The sequence below is a fragment of the Berghia stephanieae genome, chromosome 1 (genome assembly GCF_034508935.2).
Source record: "Berghia stephanieae isolate SIO BIC M18660-M18661 chromosome 1, UCSD_Bste_1.3, whole genome shotgun sequence".
NCBI lineage: Eukaryota > Metazoa > Mollusca > Gastropoda > Nudibranchia > Aeolidiidae > Berghia > Berghia stephanieae.
Genome location: NC_088360.1, coordinates 69,951,019 through 69,970,170, shown reverse-complemented (window position 1 = coordinate 69,970,170; position 19,152 = coordinate 69,951,019). Strand labels below are relative to the sequence as shown.

Sequence of the window (19,152 nt, the reverse complement as noted above, 5' to 3'; positions counted from 1 at the left end):
GGCATTCCACATCGATTGCATGACCAAATTCTACCGTTTTAATTCATTTTGATTTGTTGTTGTTGCTTGTTTGTTTGTTTATTTATTTTATTTAATTTTTATGTCCGTCTTATGTTCTAGATTTGTTTTGGAATTTTTAAGGGGGGAGAATGGGGGAGGGGCTGTTGTTCAGTTTTATTTTGTTTGTTTTGCTTCTTTATCTTCTTATTCCTTTTTTCTCCTCCTTTCCTCTTTTTTCTTGGTTGCCTTTTTAATGTGGTTTTGGACCCCATCATTGTTGCTTGTGATGTGCCAGTTTGCGTGATGCGTTTCCCATATACATGATGTTTTCAAAGTAGTAAAGCGAATTCCGACAATGCCCAGTGTTAAAATTCCTCAGGTGACATTGAAGCAAATAGGATTTGGATCTATAATCATTACTATTTAGTTTTGACCCGAAGGTTGATGTCGGATTCAGTTCATACTCTTTCGACGTATTACGTTGTGTTGGGAGGAATAACAAACCATGTGTCATATTCTGTCTTACTCAGGAAAAGATAAAAATAAAAATAAAAAACCAACACATTGTAAAATATCTGGCCAGAAATATTGATCCATTCAAATGACTCCTCAAACCTTAAAATATCCCTCCCTTGTCAGCTGTTGACAAGATCATCTCCGTGAGGGTAATTTTAATTGATTGGTTTTTGAAGGATGAATCTTCTGACTCTTTTTTAAAAATAATTGGTGGGGTTTTTTTTCAGTGGACGGCATTATTGTCTGACGTACAGTGACAAAATAACTGTCTTAATTTGGCAATAAAATTGTTATTGCATATTATATCGATATATTAAGATGGCTCCCTGCTTGACAAACATTCTGAAACCTGAGACTTTTATGATTTTCGAACAAGTTGGGAGTTACCTCCATATTATATATTATAAGTTCTGACCAAATTTAGAATGAAGTGTGTGGCTGTTGGTGCTTGGAGATATCGATCGAGTTCGACATTGGACAATGTTGTTATAAAATGTCATGACAGTAAGATGCTGCCTAAGTACGCCAAACGATAAAGTTGATGTTAAATCTAGCATCCTTGATTTCACAAGTCTGAATCCCGTTAGAGATACCGGGACTTATTAGTAAGTTAACGGTAACGTTCCCCGAACCTAAACGATCGACCAACAACGTGGAAGAAAACGGAATCTCTCCTCAGACGTCGCCACACGACGGCCAGTGCTCGAGTTTGACTAAAAAAAAATTCTTAAAATAATGAAAGACGGGAAGAAAAATAAAGAAAGAAAAAAAAAAAATGGCACAAGAATACGGTGCGGTAAGACGAGCGCAAAGGTGTTAAGTGATTTATCCTGTATGATGACTTGTTTTTGTTGACAGAAAAAGGATTTTTGCGCAAAATTATTCTTATTGCGTTTTTGTTTTGTTTTTGTTTTGTTTTTGGTCTTTGATTTGTTTTTTTTTTTTTTTTTTTTTTTTTTTTTTTTTTGTTTTTTGGTTTGATTTTCTTTTTTTTTTTTAATTTTTTTTTTTTTTTTTTTTTGGTTTGATTTTCTTTTTTTTTTTTAATTTTGTTTGTTTGGGGGGGGGGGGGGGGGGGGGGGCTGTGGTCTGAAATGAAAATACTTCATTACTTTATTCACTTATTGTTTAGATAATAAACTTCGGTCCTCTTCGGTCAATCGCTTCAGAAATACACGGGAATTAATTAAACGTGTGTTTGTATCCTATGTAATGACTGCAACTATCATTTGTGTCGCACCTACTCCATCCCTCTCTGCTGCAATGTTATTGTGTCATCAAAGTTGGGTCTCTGTTTTTGCCTGTACACTGATTTTAAAATTTAAAAAAACGTCTTTTAACGTTCTGGCTAGAAAACTGTAAATAACCATCGATTGAAATAGACCCCAACGTGTCAAAATTGCTGAAGTCCCGCTCCCGTGACTCGAAACTAGAATTAAAATCTTGAATTAATTTTTTTGGGGGGGGACAAGTTTGGGATCATTTTAATTGATGGACATTTGATGTTGAAGTTTTCTGGTGAAACCTTTAAGTCGTTTTGTCAATGTACAGTAAACTGTTTTGCTTCCTTTCTTATTTATTATTGTTTGCCAATGTTACATATTATTATTGAGTCATGCTTTGTTCCCCCTCTGTAATGTATCCCATCGTTCACCAATTTAAGTATCATGTAGAATAAACCTAAACTAATCACGGCAGCGATTTGTGTTTTATGATTTTTGTTAATTTTTCAAAACCCTCACCATTTATTTCATACATTGGTGACAAAATCAAGTAACTTTGCCATCTGCCTTATAATGGTGTTATTCATATTCTCTGAAATTTTGATGATGTAGATATTATATTATTTTCTGTATCTTGACAACTGAGTATCCTATTCAACTGATTTGGCACCTATTATACATGGAATCTGTCAAATCTGCTCGCTGTTATAATGCAAGCTGTAGTTTTATTGTTTTATTTTCTACTATAAATAATATGGGATGAAAAACTGAATACATTGAACGGGAGGATTGGGTTATTTAAAAGTCAATAAATTATGATCTAAACGAGGATTGAATAATCTGTTTTATGTTACTAAAGCTGTAGGCATTTACTTAAGTTTTATTCCCTTCACAGCCCCTTCACAGCACTCAAGTCGCAATAGAGCCATTGCCAATGCCGGCCTACTATGACAAAGCAGTTTTTTGGGGTGGGGGGAGGGGCATTGTTTTGTTTTTGGGGGGAAGGGGGGGGGGGTTGGGTTTTTTTTTTTGGGGGGGGGGGGGGAAGGGGGTTGGGGGGGGGTTTGTTTTTTTTTTTGTTTTTTTTTTTTGTATTGGGGGGGGGGGGGGGGGGTTTAAAATCATTTTGGCCAGAAAATGTAACAATTGAAATGATACCCCAACTTCCAAATGGCCTGAAACCTAAGATTTGTTTTTACGTTACGGGTTGAAATCCTTTTGACAAGTTGTGAGATTTAATTTTATCGCCATTTGAAGTCAACGTTTTCTGTAGTCAGTGCATTGCATTTGGGCAATATGTCCATACTAATGACTTCTTTTTGTGATATTTGATATGGATGATTGCAGACTTCTGTAATAATAATGTGATGCAAGTTGTTTACTGTGCAGTAAAAAAAAAATCGGTCTTCCAACGGTTACACTACCGTGTCATGTCAAGAAAATTTGGCATGAAATCTTGAACTTAAAATTTTCGTTATATTGAGATGACCCTGAACTTGTTACGAATTATTAATCCTAAGATTTCAAGGCCTTATGCGACAAGTCTGAGGTCATCTCAATCTCCAATATTTGAAATAGAAGTTTTACAAAATATTTTGCTTTTTTTTGTTTTTTATTGTCTCGTATCAGTGAGACTTGAGCTCCACCTGGATTGTTAGTTTTAGCGGGTTTTGTTGTTGTTGTTGTTTCTTTTTTTTCTTTTTTTTTTTCTTTTTTTTTTTCTTTTTTTTTTTTTTAACCATGATACTTAACTGTTCGTCGTATTCTAATCCATCGTTTCTCTCGCCTCCCTCTTTCCCCTCCCCTCCCTCCTTACACCCAACACTATCCATGAGAGCAGCAGTCCTGCCCGATCGCCTGGGGTGGAGACGGAGATTATCATGATGAACAGTGTCTACAAGGAAAGGTTTCCAAAGGTAATGACCCTCACTACCACTTTAATCCTTTTCTGTGTTTTCCATTAATTAACCAGTTAACTGCCGTACTCTGGAAAACCGTGTATTTAAAAATTTGGCCAGAAAACTCGTACTTCAACTATCGATCGATTTGAATTACCCTGATCTTGGAAAATAAATAACTTCTCAAACCTATGATTTAGCGCGAAGTCCCAGGTTTGAGAGTTTTGTTTGTTTTGTTTTTGTTTCATTTTTGCCAAGATGAAGGTCATTTAAATCGATCGATATTTGAAGGACGAGTTTTCTGGCCAAATATTTAAATGCGTGGTTTTCCAGAGTTCGGTTAATTTGTTATCGATACTGTCGATTTCCAAGTGATCATCGTGTTTCTTCCTCTTCAAATATACCGATGGACTATTCTGCTATACTCTCAAACCTGGGACTTCGCGACATTTTTGCCATGATGAATGTGTCTTCTATCCCTTTATATCTGTTTTCCAACTTGCTTTCTGTCTTTGTCTTGGAATGAGATTGCTTGCGGTTTGTTTGTTTGTTTTTTGTTGTTGTTTGTTTTTTGTTTTTTTCCTTTCCTTGGGCGGGGTCCTTGGCTGGGAGGGAAACAGTCAAATGTATAGTTATAGTTATGGGAGATTATATTTTTTTCGTTATAAATCAGCTCTCTGTTATGAATTAATATTAGTTGTCTTGATTGTATAAAGTAAATATTTGAATTTTTTCCTCTTAGTCGGATCCTGTGCTTGTGTCTGGATGAGGAGACTTTTAGGTAATCGTAAACTAAATACATTGATGGTATGCTCTTGGAATCTACATCTGTTCCCTATTTGTACTATTCCTCTTTGTCGTACTTTTCTTGGGTGCTTTTAATTGTAATCCAGAATTTCTTGAATATGCTATTTTCTTCCTTTTTACTGGCGCTGAAATGACCTAAATGTGTTGCAAGTGCCGTAAAACCTTTAAATGAAACAAACTATTGGAGTAGAGCTGTTGATGTGCATGTATTTCCAATGCAATTTTGCTGAAAATGAGATCATATGAGTTGAAAATGGGGAGCAGGTCTTGATATAAAGTCAAAATTTGAAAAGGTGTCTATGAAACTAAACCAGACGAAATAGAAATAAAGATGCAATTTAAAAATGATCCGAAAAATCCAACTTGCTTCGACCAGACTTCCAGTCAGACAAACTACCATGTCTTAACGTTAGACAGAAGGTCTGAGGTTCTTTCCCCAGTCGAGGCATGCTAATTTACCGAATTACGTTTTCTTGTATTTTTCTTTCTACTTATTATGGCACTGTTCTTATACAATGTTTTCATATTTCAGCCACCAAATGGGTGCTTAAACGCTGGAAGAAAAAATTCTACGATATTTTTCTCTGTGCAATACAACTCTGAGCATGTTATCATTCTCCACTGATTCACTTATTCATACTTTTACCGCTAACATTGATATCACCTTGTCGTTTTCTGACAAAACACTAGATGACTGTCTTTTTTTTTTTTTAACGTGAGATTTTATGTGGCACACTGATCTCTCGATGTGCTTAAACGTTTTACAAGTGGTCCAGCAACACTAATATGTTGGACGAGACATCGTGCATGTAAGGCGCTATTACATTTTATATTTTCGTCAGAGACAGCGCTAATGCCGACCAGATACTCATTTTACACCCGAGTACTTTGAGAGAATATGAGTAAAGAGCCTTTTTGCTGCCCCCAAAGTGGAACTCGACCCAGAGACCCACTGGGCCAAAGGCGAGTGTCATACCACTAGACCACAAAGCTGCACCATTTTCAACCGACACTATAACTACCACCCCCCCCCCCCCCCCCCCACCCCATTCCCCAGGCCACAGCCCAGATGGAGGACAAGCTGAAACTTTTCATCGACAACAACGCCACTCTGGACCTGGCGCAAGAATCGGATGCTGTCCTTTGTTTTCTTCATTACCAGGTTAGATACAATTATACCTACTCCGGGGTCAATACAATATTAGCAAGTTAACGATTACGTTCCCTGAACCTAAACGATCGAATCTCAACGAGGAAGAAATTGATTTTTTTAACAACCCCATTTTTTCCCCCTTATTACTGGCGCTGATAAATGCAATGTGTCGCAAGCACCGTAAAAACCCTTCAAAAAAAAAAAAAAAAAAAAAACAATACTCTTTTCGTATCTATTCTCCATATCATTCATGCCACCCTGTTACCCTTTCCTTAATCCATTCTGTCATCGACCCATCACTTTCATCTGGGTAGGCAGTCACAAATCGTTATACCAAATAAATGGAAATTAGAATTTTTTTAAAAAAAAGGATTTCAGTTAGTGCTGCTCCATCTATGTGATCGGAATAATAATCTATTCTTTTGGGGTTTTTTTTAAATAGGGTTGGGTGCCAAAATTGTTAGCCAATGTTAGATTTTTGTCACCAAACACAGAATTATGGCACATCTAAAAATTATAAAACTATCTTTTACAGATTGATATATACAAGTAGCTTTATTATTATTATTATTATTATTATTATTATTATTATTATTATTATTATTATTATTATTATTATTATTATTTATTATTATTATTTTATTATTATTATTATTATTATTATTATTATATTATTATTATTATTATTATTATTATTATTATTATTATTATTATTATTATTATTATTATTATTATTATTATTATTATTATTATTATTGTTATTATTATTATTATTAGTTTTATTGTTGTTGTTATTAATATATTATCATTATTATTGGGGGGGGGGGGGGTATTTTCGGTTCCTTTTTTTTCGTTGCATTTATTTCCTCTATGAACATGACTTATCATTGATTGATTATTTCCGTTTAGGTTCTAGAACATGCCAGGGACTGTCTGAACAAGTCAATAGAAAAACTCATCTCCAAGGTCTACTTCTATGAATTGCTTGACAACTTAGAGAAGTTGCTGCAGGATGTAAGTGATATTTAGGTTACTGATAAAGTGAAGTTAAAGGACACAACATGCATGAAGCTGGCGGGTTTGTGCTATGTTCCTTTTCACCTGGACCAAAAGAGTTTTTTGGGTTTTTTTTTATTGCATCTAACAAAATAAACATAAGCTTTGCAGTTACATATAAATGCAGACTTACACGCTTAGGCAACAGTTTATTCTCTGCATCTGCCCATTACTGAGATAAAATAGTTTTTCCTGGGTTTATTTTTAAAAATTTGGGTTTCTTCTCTGAGGAATTTTAATTAAGATGTCAATTAACCATCTGAGTAGTGGATTGTAGGGCAATACTTACAGGGTAATTTGCTTTCCTGATGTCATACCATTAGACCATGTAGCCTTTTCTCTCTCTCTCTCTCTCTCTCTCTCTCTCTCTCTCTCTCTCTCTCTCTCTCTCTCTCTCTCTCTCTCTCTCTCTCTCTCAAGAAAAATTTCCCTTCGGTTGATTAAAGGATTTTTTTTATTTTTATTTTATTTGCTATGAACAGTTTTGTTGTTACACTATTTATTTAATCCAGTTATATTCCAGTCAAATTTATCATTTTTGTAGCCTGTATATTTTTTTTATGCTCTCTTTAAAAAAATGTTGACAGATGTATGACAATGACCCTCTTTTTTATCCCTAGGCCCGAGAGAGATCATTGGAAGCCTACAAGAATCTATATCCTTTGGTCAAACAATTGCTTCTCATTGTGTCTAGGCCACTACGATTACTAGAATGCTTGGTAAGGCTGAACAATAATGGCATAGGGATTGAAGGTAGTGAGACTAGTATATATTTGAAAGATATTTTTATCCAAGGCACTTTTATAAAAGTCGTCATTCTTTATCTCAAGTTTTGTCCTTGTATGACATAAGATTTTATAATTCTGAATTTTTAATCAAATAGTTTTTGGAGTGGTTGAGGGGTGTTCAAAGTTTAAATGTCAGCGAAATTGTCTCAAGAATTGACCTTGCTCATCATTATTTTTTATCTTTACAGGAGTTTGATCCAGAGGAGTTCTATATGATGTTAGAAGCAGCTGAGGGACAAGCTAGGCAATCTCAGACTATAAAAGCTGATATACCACAGTACATCATCAACAAACTAGGCTTGACTGGAAACCCTCTATCAGGTACGGTGATAAACACACCCAATCAAAGACATCAAGACCATGCATGCTTTTTCAATAATTGCAATCTGCCCTACGACATCTATCAGATATTGTCATGCCATCAGGTTGGGTTTGCTTTACTTCAAGGGGAAACATTGCTGCTGTGAATTGTAACGTTTCAAGTTTTCACCTCCTTCATACTGACATGTTCCTCATTAACCAGTTAACTGCCGTACCCTGGATAGACGTATATTGAAAAATTTGAGTCAGAAAACTTGTCCTTCAAATATCACGCAAGGTCCCAGGGATGAGAGTTTTTGCCAAGATGAGGGTCGTTTAAATTGATCGATATTTGAAGGATGATTTTTCTGGCCAAATGTTTTTAGAGCATGGCAATCGACTGGTTAAAATATGTGAAATCTTATCAGGGAAAATAATTGCCATGACAGTATGTGGCCGAAGCCAAAGGGGCAAAGTTATCCCATTTGACGGTATATAATGGTTGTCCAGATAACTGACGTGATTGCCTGGACAGGACTTTGTGTGAATCAGTGCTTGATCAGTAATCACAAGGAGATGACAAAGAATCCGTCACCGGATGTTTAGGATAGATAAATTATAAGAGAAATGGGCTGAAGAGTTGAATGGATAAATTAAATCTCATTATAAAAATGAGCAGGCAAGCCACTGTCTTAGTGGTTAAACCTTTTGCTTTAGGACAGAAAAGGCCTGTGTTTCAATCATGGAGGGGACACTTAGGTTTTTATATCATGTCAATATTTCAAAGACTCTTTTTCATCCATTCTGTTGCAATCAGACTTTATAATCTTCCAGCTTCTTTGAATGGCATTTTTGTGAATTCATGTTAACAAGCAAATGGAGGTAATGGTGGATACAGGACTTTGTTGTTTCATTCGATGAAAAGGATGGTTCTTGTATGTATTTTGTGTTCCATAAAAAAAAATTAAAATTTATTCAAATTTCTCTTCTATTTAATTGCTTCTCTCCTCGTAACTAGATCTTACACCTGTTGAAAGTTATGATACCACAGACCACAGTACAGCTGAGATAGATGGAGATAAGGAGGATGAATTAGATCCTGAGGTAGGTCCTTGGCAAAAAAACAAAAAAAGAAGTTTTCCATATATAACAACAAATTGTTATTCATCAATAGAAATGAAATGTTTAGATCTCATCAGATAAATATTATGTTTAAAAAATAAAGAGAAAAGAAAAGAAAAGAAAGCTAACCTGAAATCAAGTCATTGTAAATTTTAAGATTAAAAAAAAAAAGAAAATTAGCATGTTATTTTATTTATTTAAAATGTGTGCTAAGTTTGCGCTTCTAATAATAAAAAAACCAAAAGCACTTCTGCTGAATTTTGAATACAGGAACAGGAGATAGCATCCCTTACTAAAGTGAAGCAGCCTTGCGAAGAAGATTTCGACACCATCAAACTTATCAGTAATGGTGCATATGCGTAAGTAGATAAATCTGTGTCTTACTTTGTACACTTGTATTTTTAATAATGCATGTAACTTTTTAAAATTATGTTTATTTTCATAAATGGACCTTGGATGCTTTGGAGTGACATCCTGACATCTGGATAAGCTTCAGTAAAAAGCAATTATTGAAATAAACTTGATGAGATAGTGAAGATGGGAAATGACATAATAGATTATGTGTGACCATTGTGGTAGATTGGTAGATCATTATTATAAATTTATCCTTTCAAATCAAAAGAAGTTTTTATGGTTATGATTAGGAAATATTTAGTCACATAGTTGCAAATTTTAAATGAAATGTATTCAAATCATAATCAATATTCTGATTGGAAACAAATCCAGACAGGAATTTAACTATAGAAGTGAAGAGGAAGAGCAAAAGTAGTGGTGGTATAGGATGGACGGTGCTCTCATTAAACGCGCAATCAGATATTCCTTGCCTTTTGATTTGTTTAAGGTCTTCATAAAGTACTTTTTTTTTTTTTGCAAGCACCGGTGTAAGATAGAGTTCTGAAAAAGTGTGTATGAAACAGTGCCAAGGCAAAGCTGAGAGAAAAAGAAAAGAAAAAAACATCCCTTGTTTGGGGATCGAACCTCAAACTTCATGAGTACTGATCAGACACTCTACCATTACACCACAGAGCTTACCCGATAGTTGGGAAAATTCAATGGCTATATTCTTCACAAAGGTATGTGTTTCCACTGTGAATCCTTGCCTGCATCACAAAACACGCGAGAGAATGAGGACGAAGCAATGCTATCTATACACATGCCGACTCGTCGGGAATCTGGCGTGAAAACTAGAAGGCCCACGAGTCCCGCTGATAGCACTTAACTCTCTCTCTCTCTCTCTCTCTCTCTCTCTCTCTCTCTCTCTCTCTCTCTCTCTCTCTCTCTCTCTCTCTCTCTCTCTCCCCCCCCCTCTCTCTTTCTCTCCCCCCCCTCTCTCTCTCTCTCTCTCTCTCTCTCTCTCTCTCTCTCTCTCTCTCTCTCAAACTTCTACATTTAATGAGAATCAAACGTTGAACACATAAAATAAGATTTGTAAGCAAAAAGTGCAATTGAAGTTTATTTTATAAAAATATATGATAATAATTTTTGAATGGAAATGCTAGTACTAGCGATGATGATGATGATGATGATGATGATGATGATGATGATGTGATGATGATGATGATGATATAATAATAATAATAGTTTGTTTTTTTTTACAGAGTGGGAGAGAGAGAGAGAGAGAGAGAGAGAGAGAGAGAGAGAGAGAGGGGGGGATCAAAAGAAATGATGGTATCAGCGACGAATATGATGATGATAATAATAATAGTTTGTATTTTACAATGTTTCAAATTAGTTAATACGTAGGCAACGGCAGGCCAATAATTAGTTCAGTTTCATACAGAGAATATTAATAATAGATGTTTAACTATTTATTGAATTAGTATATAATTACTTGATATCAAGATGGCGATGATGACGATGATAATGAGAATGATGAATTTAACTTCTTTCAAATAAAAGTCATACAATAATTACACACACACACACACACACACACACACACACTATAGATAGTATGCAGATGACGTCACTCAGGCCTTTGTTATTGTTTTTGCCATCCGCGTTTGTGAGTTGTTCTCACTGAACTGTATTAACCAGACTATAAAAGTTCATGGTTACACAGAGTTTGCGTGTTGGTCCGTTATACTTCCGGATGGCAATGTTGTGAACTCCTTGGCCAAGCGCATTCTATCTATATTTATATACAAATACTATAAATACATTAAATAAGACTAACTACACAAATATATTTAATACTCAAGAAAGGGGCAAAAGGATGATGACGATGATATTGGTGATAAAGAGTAGGAAGAGGAGGATGAGATTGATGATGATAATATTTAAAATAGACACACACACAAACACACACACACAAACACTCACACACACATTATATTTATATACAAATATTATAAATACATTAAATAAGACTAACTACACAAATATATTTAATACTCAAGAAAGGGGCGTAAAAGGATGATGACGATGATATTGGTGATAAAGAGTAGGAAGAGGAGGATGAGATTGATGATGATAATATTTAAAATAGCACACACACACACACACACACACACACAAACACCACACACACATTATATTTATATACAAATATTATAATACATTAAATAAGACTAACTACACAAATATATTTTAATACTCAAGAAAGGGGTGTATAAGGATGATGATGATGATGATGATGATGATGAGGATGATAAAGAGGAGGATGAGATTGATGATGATAATATTCAAAATAGACACACACACACACACAAACACTCACACAAAAACACTCACACACGCACGCGCACACACACACACACACATTATATTTATATACAAATATTATAAATACATTAAATAAGACTAACTACAGAAATATATTTTAATACTCAAGAAAGGGGCGTAAAAGGATGATGATGATGATGATGATGATGATGATGATGATGATGATGATGATGATGATGATGATGATGATGATGATGATGATGATGATGATGATGATGATGATGATGATGATGAGATGATGATGATGATAGATGATGATGATGATGATGATGATGATGATGATGATGATGATGATGATGAGATGATGATGATGAAAATTAGGAAGAGGAGGATGACATTGATGATGATAATATTCAAAATAGATTTTGTATGATGACCCAGCTCATTTCTTTATAAAACTCATTTAAAGTGACAATATAAACACATTGCTTTAGATACGATTGCATGCATTTGAAGAACAATTCTCATTTATGCCCCCTACAGATGACACAGCAGAAATATGAGAATATGATCGACACAAAAAGCTGCTTCAATAGCAATATGAATAAAAAAAGATAGTGGTGGTGACGATGTTGAAGACAATTGATAATATACGTTGGTGAGGTTGATGGTTGTGGTAGTGAAGATAATGGTGCTGGTGATGATACTGGTGTAACGATGATGGTGACAGATAATGACGATTATGATGAAGGTGAAGTTGGTGATGACAATGATGGTGGTGTCGACAATAAAGTTGTTGTTGGTAGATAATGGAGATATGATGAAGATGAAGATGATATTAGTGGTGATGGCAATAAAGATGATGCTGTTAGATAATGACAATGGTAAAGAGGGTGAACGTAATAAAGACGATGCTGTTAGATAATGACAATGGTAAAGAAGGTGAACGTAATAAAGACGATGCTGATAGATAATGACAATAATGATGAAGGTGAAAATAATGGTGATATTAATGCTTGTGATGACAATAATGATGACACTGATAAATAGTGACATAGACTACGAATGAAGATGATGATAATGATAATAATGATGCTAATAATTTAAATAGGATGGTATGGTGGTGGTAGTGGTGGTGAATAAAGATGGATATGATGATGACCGCAAAGACTATTATGCTGGTAGTGATGGAAAATGATGATGATGATGATGATGATAAGGATGATGAAGAAGGTGAAGATGATGATGATGATATTGATGGTGGTGAGGGCAATAAAGATGATACTGATATATTAATGACAATGATGAAGAAAGTGAAGGTGATTGCGGTGATTGCTAATGCTAATATATATTGACAATAATGATTCTGATAGATAATGACAAAGATGATGATAATGTTAATGATGATGATGGTGGTGGTGGTGGGGGAGGTAGTGGTGGTGAATGAAGATGAATATAATGATGGTTGCAAAGACGGTGATGTTGGTAGTGGTGGGACTGATGATGATGATGATGATGATGATGATGATGATGATGATGATGATGATGATGATGATGATGATGATGATGATGATGATAAAGGATGATAAATTGATATCCACAAAGAAATAGAGCTGATATAACAATTACTGTGACCTCAGTTTGTTCATCTTCCTTTATCCGACTGCTTCTTCGAATTGAAAATTGAAAATCTCTTCATAAATATATTGGACAGGCCTTTACAGGAACACACACATCGATTGCAAATGTCTCTGCAAAATTGCCAAGAATTACGGCTAATCTTGCCCTACATATTTTTGATTTATTGTTAACAAAGAAACAATATGAAAGGAGTGAAAATTCTAAAAACAACTCGCACGGTGAAGATAAACCATCCCTGTCCCTAGAATTAAAATACTCTGTTAACTCAGAGTTTGGCACAACACACGCTCTGCTTCGTAGTTCCTGCTGTTGGAAAAATTTAGAATAGATGGTGAAATCTGCTACATTTTTGGTTTGTCGTGTAATTTTTCCTAGGGTGGACAGAAGGGAGATAAAGGTGACCACGTAAAGAAGAATATAGCACTCTTGACCCCGTGTACCACGAAAAAGCAAGAATTAAATCATCTGGACAGTAAATCCGTTGATTTTTCTGAGCATTCAGGAGCTGAATCTGGCGTTCTATAAATTTCTGGATAGCCTTAGACTTCTCTATTGAGGATTCATTTTCTTCATCTGCAATGAAAAAAAAAAGTAGAAGATAATGAAATAGACGATACATGATTGGAAACAATGAATTTTATTTTTACAATGCATTTCAAAATTTTAATTTCGTGAATCTATAACGAATCAAAAACAACAGCAACACAACAAGGGTAATAGTTCTTCTTATCATCATCATCATCATCATCATCATCATCATCATCAACAACAACATCATTGTATCATTATCATTATATATTATTATTATTATTATTATTATTATTATTATTATTATTTATTATTATTATTATTATTAATATTATTATTATTATTATATTATTATTATTATCATCATCGTCCTCGTCGTCGTCGTCCCTCCTCTCAACTCTCCTCTCCCTTCTTCTTCTTCTTTCTCTTCTTTTCTCTTCTTCTTCTTCTTCTTCTTCTTCTTCTTCTTCTTCTTCTTCTTCTTCTTCTTCTTCTTCTTCTTCTTCTTCTTCTTCTTCTTCTTTCTTCTTCTTCTTTTCTTCTTCTTCTTCTTCTTCTTCTTCTTCTTCTTCTTCTTCTTCTTCTTCTTCTTCTTCTTCTTCTTCTTCTTCTTCTTCTTCTTTCTTCTTCTTCTTCTTCTTCTTCTTCTTCTTCTTCTTCTTCTTTTCTTCTTCTTCTTCTTCTTCTTCTTCTCTTCTTCTTCTTCTTCTTCTTCTTCTTCTTCTTCTTCTTCTTCTTCTTCTTCTTCTTCTTCTTCTTCTTCTTCTTCTTCTTTCTTCTTCTTCTTCTTCTTTTCTTCTTCTTCTTCTTCTTCTTCTTCTTCTTCTTTCTTCTTCTTCTTCTTCTTTTCTTCTTCTTCTTCTTCTTCTTCTTCTTCTTCTTCTTTCTTCTTCTTCTTCTTCTTCTTATCATTATTATTATTATTATTATTATTATTATTATTATTATTATTATTATTTTATTATTATTATTATTATTATTATTATTATTATTATTATTATTATTATTATTAAGTTCACGTTGATAATAAAACTGACGCTAACGCATTTAAAAATTAAAATAGTAGGTTAACTCACCTTCTAGTTGGGAGTCCAGTGTGTAGAATCGAAGTATTTCTGTAAGTTCATTCCAACGCTTTAAGGTTCCATCTGAGAAAGTCTGGTGTTGGCTTTGTTTAATTCCAAAGAAACTCTCATATTGAATTGAACTGATGCTGTGATCATCGTTCATCTCTTTAACTGTAAAGTAGATACTAAATGAGTGGACCATACCGATCCGAGCACGACTATGAAGACTAAACTCAGAATCTGAAGAAAGTCCAACAACACCATGAGAGGAAATCTCTTGAACAAAACAATCTTTAAAGGTCTTTCCCAACTCATTTTCTGTAATTTCAAGTAAATCTTTCTTAAGAAAAATTGATAACTCATCAATATCTTGACGCCTGTCTCTAAATTCACTTATCGAATTTAATGTCTGACGAGATGGTGCTGTTTTTCGCAAACAAGAAGGGGGTATTGTATTTGGCCATTTATTTGGAGGAATAGCAGGTGAAGGATACCTTGATTTCCGTCTTATAGGAGCATCATGATGCCAATGATTGGCACAGATACCCATATAGTCTGTAACATCACTCGAATCGATTTTATTTGGCAGTGCATTAATCCATATTTGTCTCTCAATTGGAGCCGAAGGAAATTTATATACAGTTGTCTTTTCGCCATGTCTATAATTTGAAGTGCAATCAAAAACAGAACATTTTCGAGGCATTTTCGGCTATTATTGATTTTAAAAAATAATGATAAATTGTTTATTATTTGCTTAAAATGCATTGCCGAATCCATTGTACAGGGAAAATGAGCAATAAACAACGGCAATTCACAACTACAACAAAACTTAATGGTCACTCCATGAAAATGAACAACAGAATAAGGGCGATTCACAACTACAAGTGGTCAATATGTACAAGCAAGACTGAATTCTTAAAAGTGTGACATATGGCACTACTTGACCTAGGTGATGCTAAGTGTCTGTGTGTGTGTGTGTGTGTATGCGTGTGCGTTTTAGTCTTAAAACTCTAGTGCTTTGGTATGCGTGCGAGCGTGTTTGAGTAATGTAATTAATGCCATATCATGCAGGTAACCGAGGTAACTCAACTCTCGCCCCTTCCCCCAGTTCAAAAAAACCATGGGCCTTCCAGATTTTTTTGGCCACGGTCGCTCGAACTGCACGTCTCTAGATTGCTATGGGACGAAGACATTTGAGTTAGCTTCATTTTTATTTTGAAAATATCAAAGTGACAAATTAGTATTTTTCTCTCTGCTTTGTCTGCCACTGTTTCTTACACACTTTTCAGATCTTTATCTTACACGGGTGCCCTCTCCTCATTTTGTCACTTTGATATTTTTAACAATAAAAAAAATGGAGCTACTATAATGGCTTCATCCTCTCATTGTCAATGTCTGTGTTTTGTGATGCAGCGAGGGTTCACAGCCGAAGCATTAAATCGTCCCAGCTATCGGGTAACGTGTGGTGTAATGGCAGCATGTCTGACCAGTAATCAAGAGGTCTGAGGTTCAACCCCTAGTCGAAGCAGGATGATATTTTTGCAATGGTTTTTTTCTTGTATTTTTCTCTCCGCTTTGTCTGATACTGTTTCATAGACACTTTTCAAATCTTTTTCTTTTTGCCCTTGCGCAATTTCTCCTTTAACATTAACTCTTTCAGTGCTGAGGCTATATTCGCATTTCCGTCACAAAATGGCTGACACCTGATTGAGCAGCATGAGGACGACAAGCTAAGACAAAGTAACATTCGAATTTGGCGCAAAATTACAATTAAAATACCCCCCCCCCCCCCCCCTAGGGCCAATTGAATGTTCTAATGTAAGAAAGGATACCATTATTTCAATTTATAGTACTTTTTTAGAAAGTAGGATTGGATTACATTATTATTTTGCCTTTCAAGACCGGCCACACTGTGCAGCCATTGGCCAGTAGAACAGATTCTGCTCTGGCCGCACACTGCTGAAAGAGTTTTAAAAAAGTAAGTTCACATTTAACTCTAATTTAGAAAATTGGAGGGAAAAAACAAAGGAAAGGAAATGGTGATCTTTCACAATTTTGTCAATTTTAGATGATTTGGGTATGTTATCATTTTTAAATATATTATTTTCTCAGGGCTGTGTACCTGGTGCGTCATAAGACAACACGTCAGAGATTTGCCATGAAAAAGATCTGCAAGCAAAATTTGGTGCTGAGAAATCAAATAGAACAGGTTTTCCTGGAGAGAGATATTTTGTCCTTTACTGACAACCCATTTGTGGTGTCTATGTACTGCAGCTTTGAGACAAAGGTGAGAATTAATATCATAATTAATGATTTTATGCACTACCACTTATTTTTATGGGATTAACATTTGTTTTAACGTAGGATACAAAACTGCTAATGTAGGAATTTTATTTTTCATTTCATTTAAGTTTCTCTGGTTGTACAGTTTTCTAGTGGTGTTCTGCAATCTCATCTTCTTCTTATTCTTCTTCTTCTTATTCTTTTCAGCTTATCCCGCATTTTGCAGAGTTGCCATAATGAATGCCACATCTCCATACATCTCGGTTAAATGTATCATCTTCCTCCAGAACCAGTTCTTTCATATCATCCTTTACCCTATTCAACTATCTTGTCTACAGTCATCCATCTTTTCTCTTTCCCACTAATTGGCGATATGCAATATTGAGCGCTTATAAAAATATGTTATTATGACAATTTTATATTTAAACTGAACCCTTGTTCTGTTTTAAAATGATAAATCATATAGCTAATCTTTAAATGTACAGAGACTGGAATTTTACAGCAATGTCACATCCTCCTACCTACGTACATCCATATTTACATCCCTCCATATGTACATCCATCATTCTTTTCCTTTCTAGAAACATTTGTGTATGGTAATGGAGTATGTAGAGGGTGGGGACTGTGCCACATTAATCAAGAACGTCGGTTGTTTGGCTTTAGATCTTGCCAGGTAGGTGATAACTACTGTAAGCCCTTTTCACATATAGAGTAATGCTTTTTTTTTTTTTTGTCGAATATTTTATTTTTATCTGCTACAGATTTTATGTCATAATGTTCTCTCTTTTTCATAAACTAGGAAAACTTGATTTTACATTTTAATGAATGATATGATTTGTAGAGGTCTTGCCTCAATGTCACTTGGCATTTTGATAATTGATACCTCAAACATATATTTTTCTGTTTAACCTTTATCATAAATATTTCAATCTTTGTATTTATCTTTGTTGTATTATAAACCTACTTGGAAATAAATATTTGCTATAACTGTATCTGGAAGGCATTTTGGTAATTATTTAAATGAATAAAGATAGGAAAAAAAATAACTTTAGTATGCACAATTGATTTCAATAATATAGATTTTGAGTGCTGACCTTTACTTTTTACCTGCTTGTTTACAGAATGTATTTTGCCGAGACAGTCCTAGCATTGGAATACCTCCACAGTTATGGTATTGTGCACCGAGACCTCAAACCTGATAAGTATGAGTCTTTATCTATACCAAAAAAAAAAAAAAAAATAAAAAATAAATAAATATATATATATATATATATATATATATATATATATATATATATATATATATATATATATATATATATATATATATATATATATATATATATATATATATATATATACCACTTGTTGTGTTTCAAGATAATGATTCACTTTTCAAATACCTTTTTCCTATTTGCATATGAAGGTTGTACACAGCTCAGGAGCTTGCTTTCTTTTTCTTTTAGATTCATTAATTCACACATTCCAATTATCTCTGTATAAATTTTGTTGGTTTTTTTTTTCTAAATAAAGAAAAGAGTTTGGAGTGGAGAAATCAAATAACATTTAATTAATGCTATATAAAAATAGAACTTATTCTTGTTATCTTGCATTTCATAAGATATTTGATACCAATTTCTGATTTTTGAGTGAAAATAAACTCCCTTTTCCATATTTAATTGTTTTCACAGCTTGCTGATCACAGCCTTGGGTCACGTTAAGTTGACTGATTTCGGATTGTCCAAGATTGGACTTATGAGCTGTAAGTTGAGTTGTCTCAATATTATTTGTTATTTCCTCTTCTGATGGCTCCTGTGTGGGATTTGCCACATCTCAATCCCTTACTGACACAACACACTCCATGTCCATTTAATGATTTATTAATCTGCAAATTAAGTCTTTCATTGGCCAGTCGGACTGTCAATATTATTCTTTTAACATTTAACTCAATTTCATATATATTTTTGTGCATCCTCTGGTTCTTTGGTTTGTATCTTTCTTGTTATTGCTTTTGACGTCTAGTTTAACAGTTTATTCATCATTTTTTTTTGACAAAAGAAGAAATTGCAAATGCTTTAATCATTTTTGTTGTTGTTATGTATTTTT

General features: G+C 34.2%; 1 protein-coding gene across 10 annotated transcripts in view; it reads left to right on the top strand.

Moving 5' to 3' along the window:
• The window catches only part of LOC144980666 (microtubule-associated serine/threonine-protein kinase 3-like), a 216,923-nt gene that overhangs the window by 184,023 nt on the left and 13,748 nt on the right, over nt 1-19,152 (top strand). For all 10 annotated transcript variants that reach the window (XM_078928419.1, XM_078928372.1, XM_078928412.1 and 7 more), the window contains 11 exons: nt 3,580-3,655; nt 5,502-5,606; nt 6,507-6,611; nt 7,274-7,372; nt 7,630-7,762; nt 8,760-8,845; nt 9,134-9,222; nt 16,876-17,050; nt 17,628-17,719; nt 18,168-18,248; nt 18,738-18,808. In XM_078928419.1, coding sequence (XP_078784545.1) covers nt 3,580-3,655; nt 5,502-5,606; nt 6,507-6,611; nt 7,274-7,372; nt 7,630-7,762; nt 8,760-8,845; nt 9,134-9,222; nt 16,876-17,050; nt 17,628-17,719; nt 18,168-18,248; nt 18,738-18,808 — 1,112 coding nt within the window. The remainder of the gene's footprint in view (nt 1-3,579; nt 3,656-5,501; nt 5,607-6,506; nt 6,612-7,273; nt 7,373-7,629; nt 7,763-8,759; nt 8,846-9,133; nt 9,223-16,875; nt 17,051-17,627; nt 17,720-18,167; nt 18,249-18,737; nt 18,809-19,152) is intronic.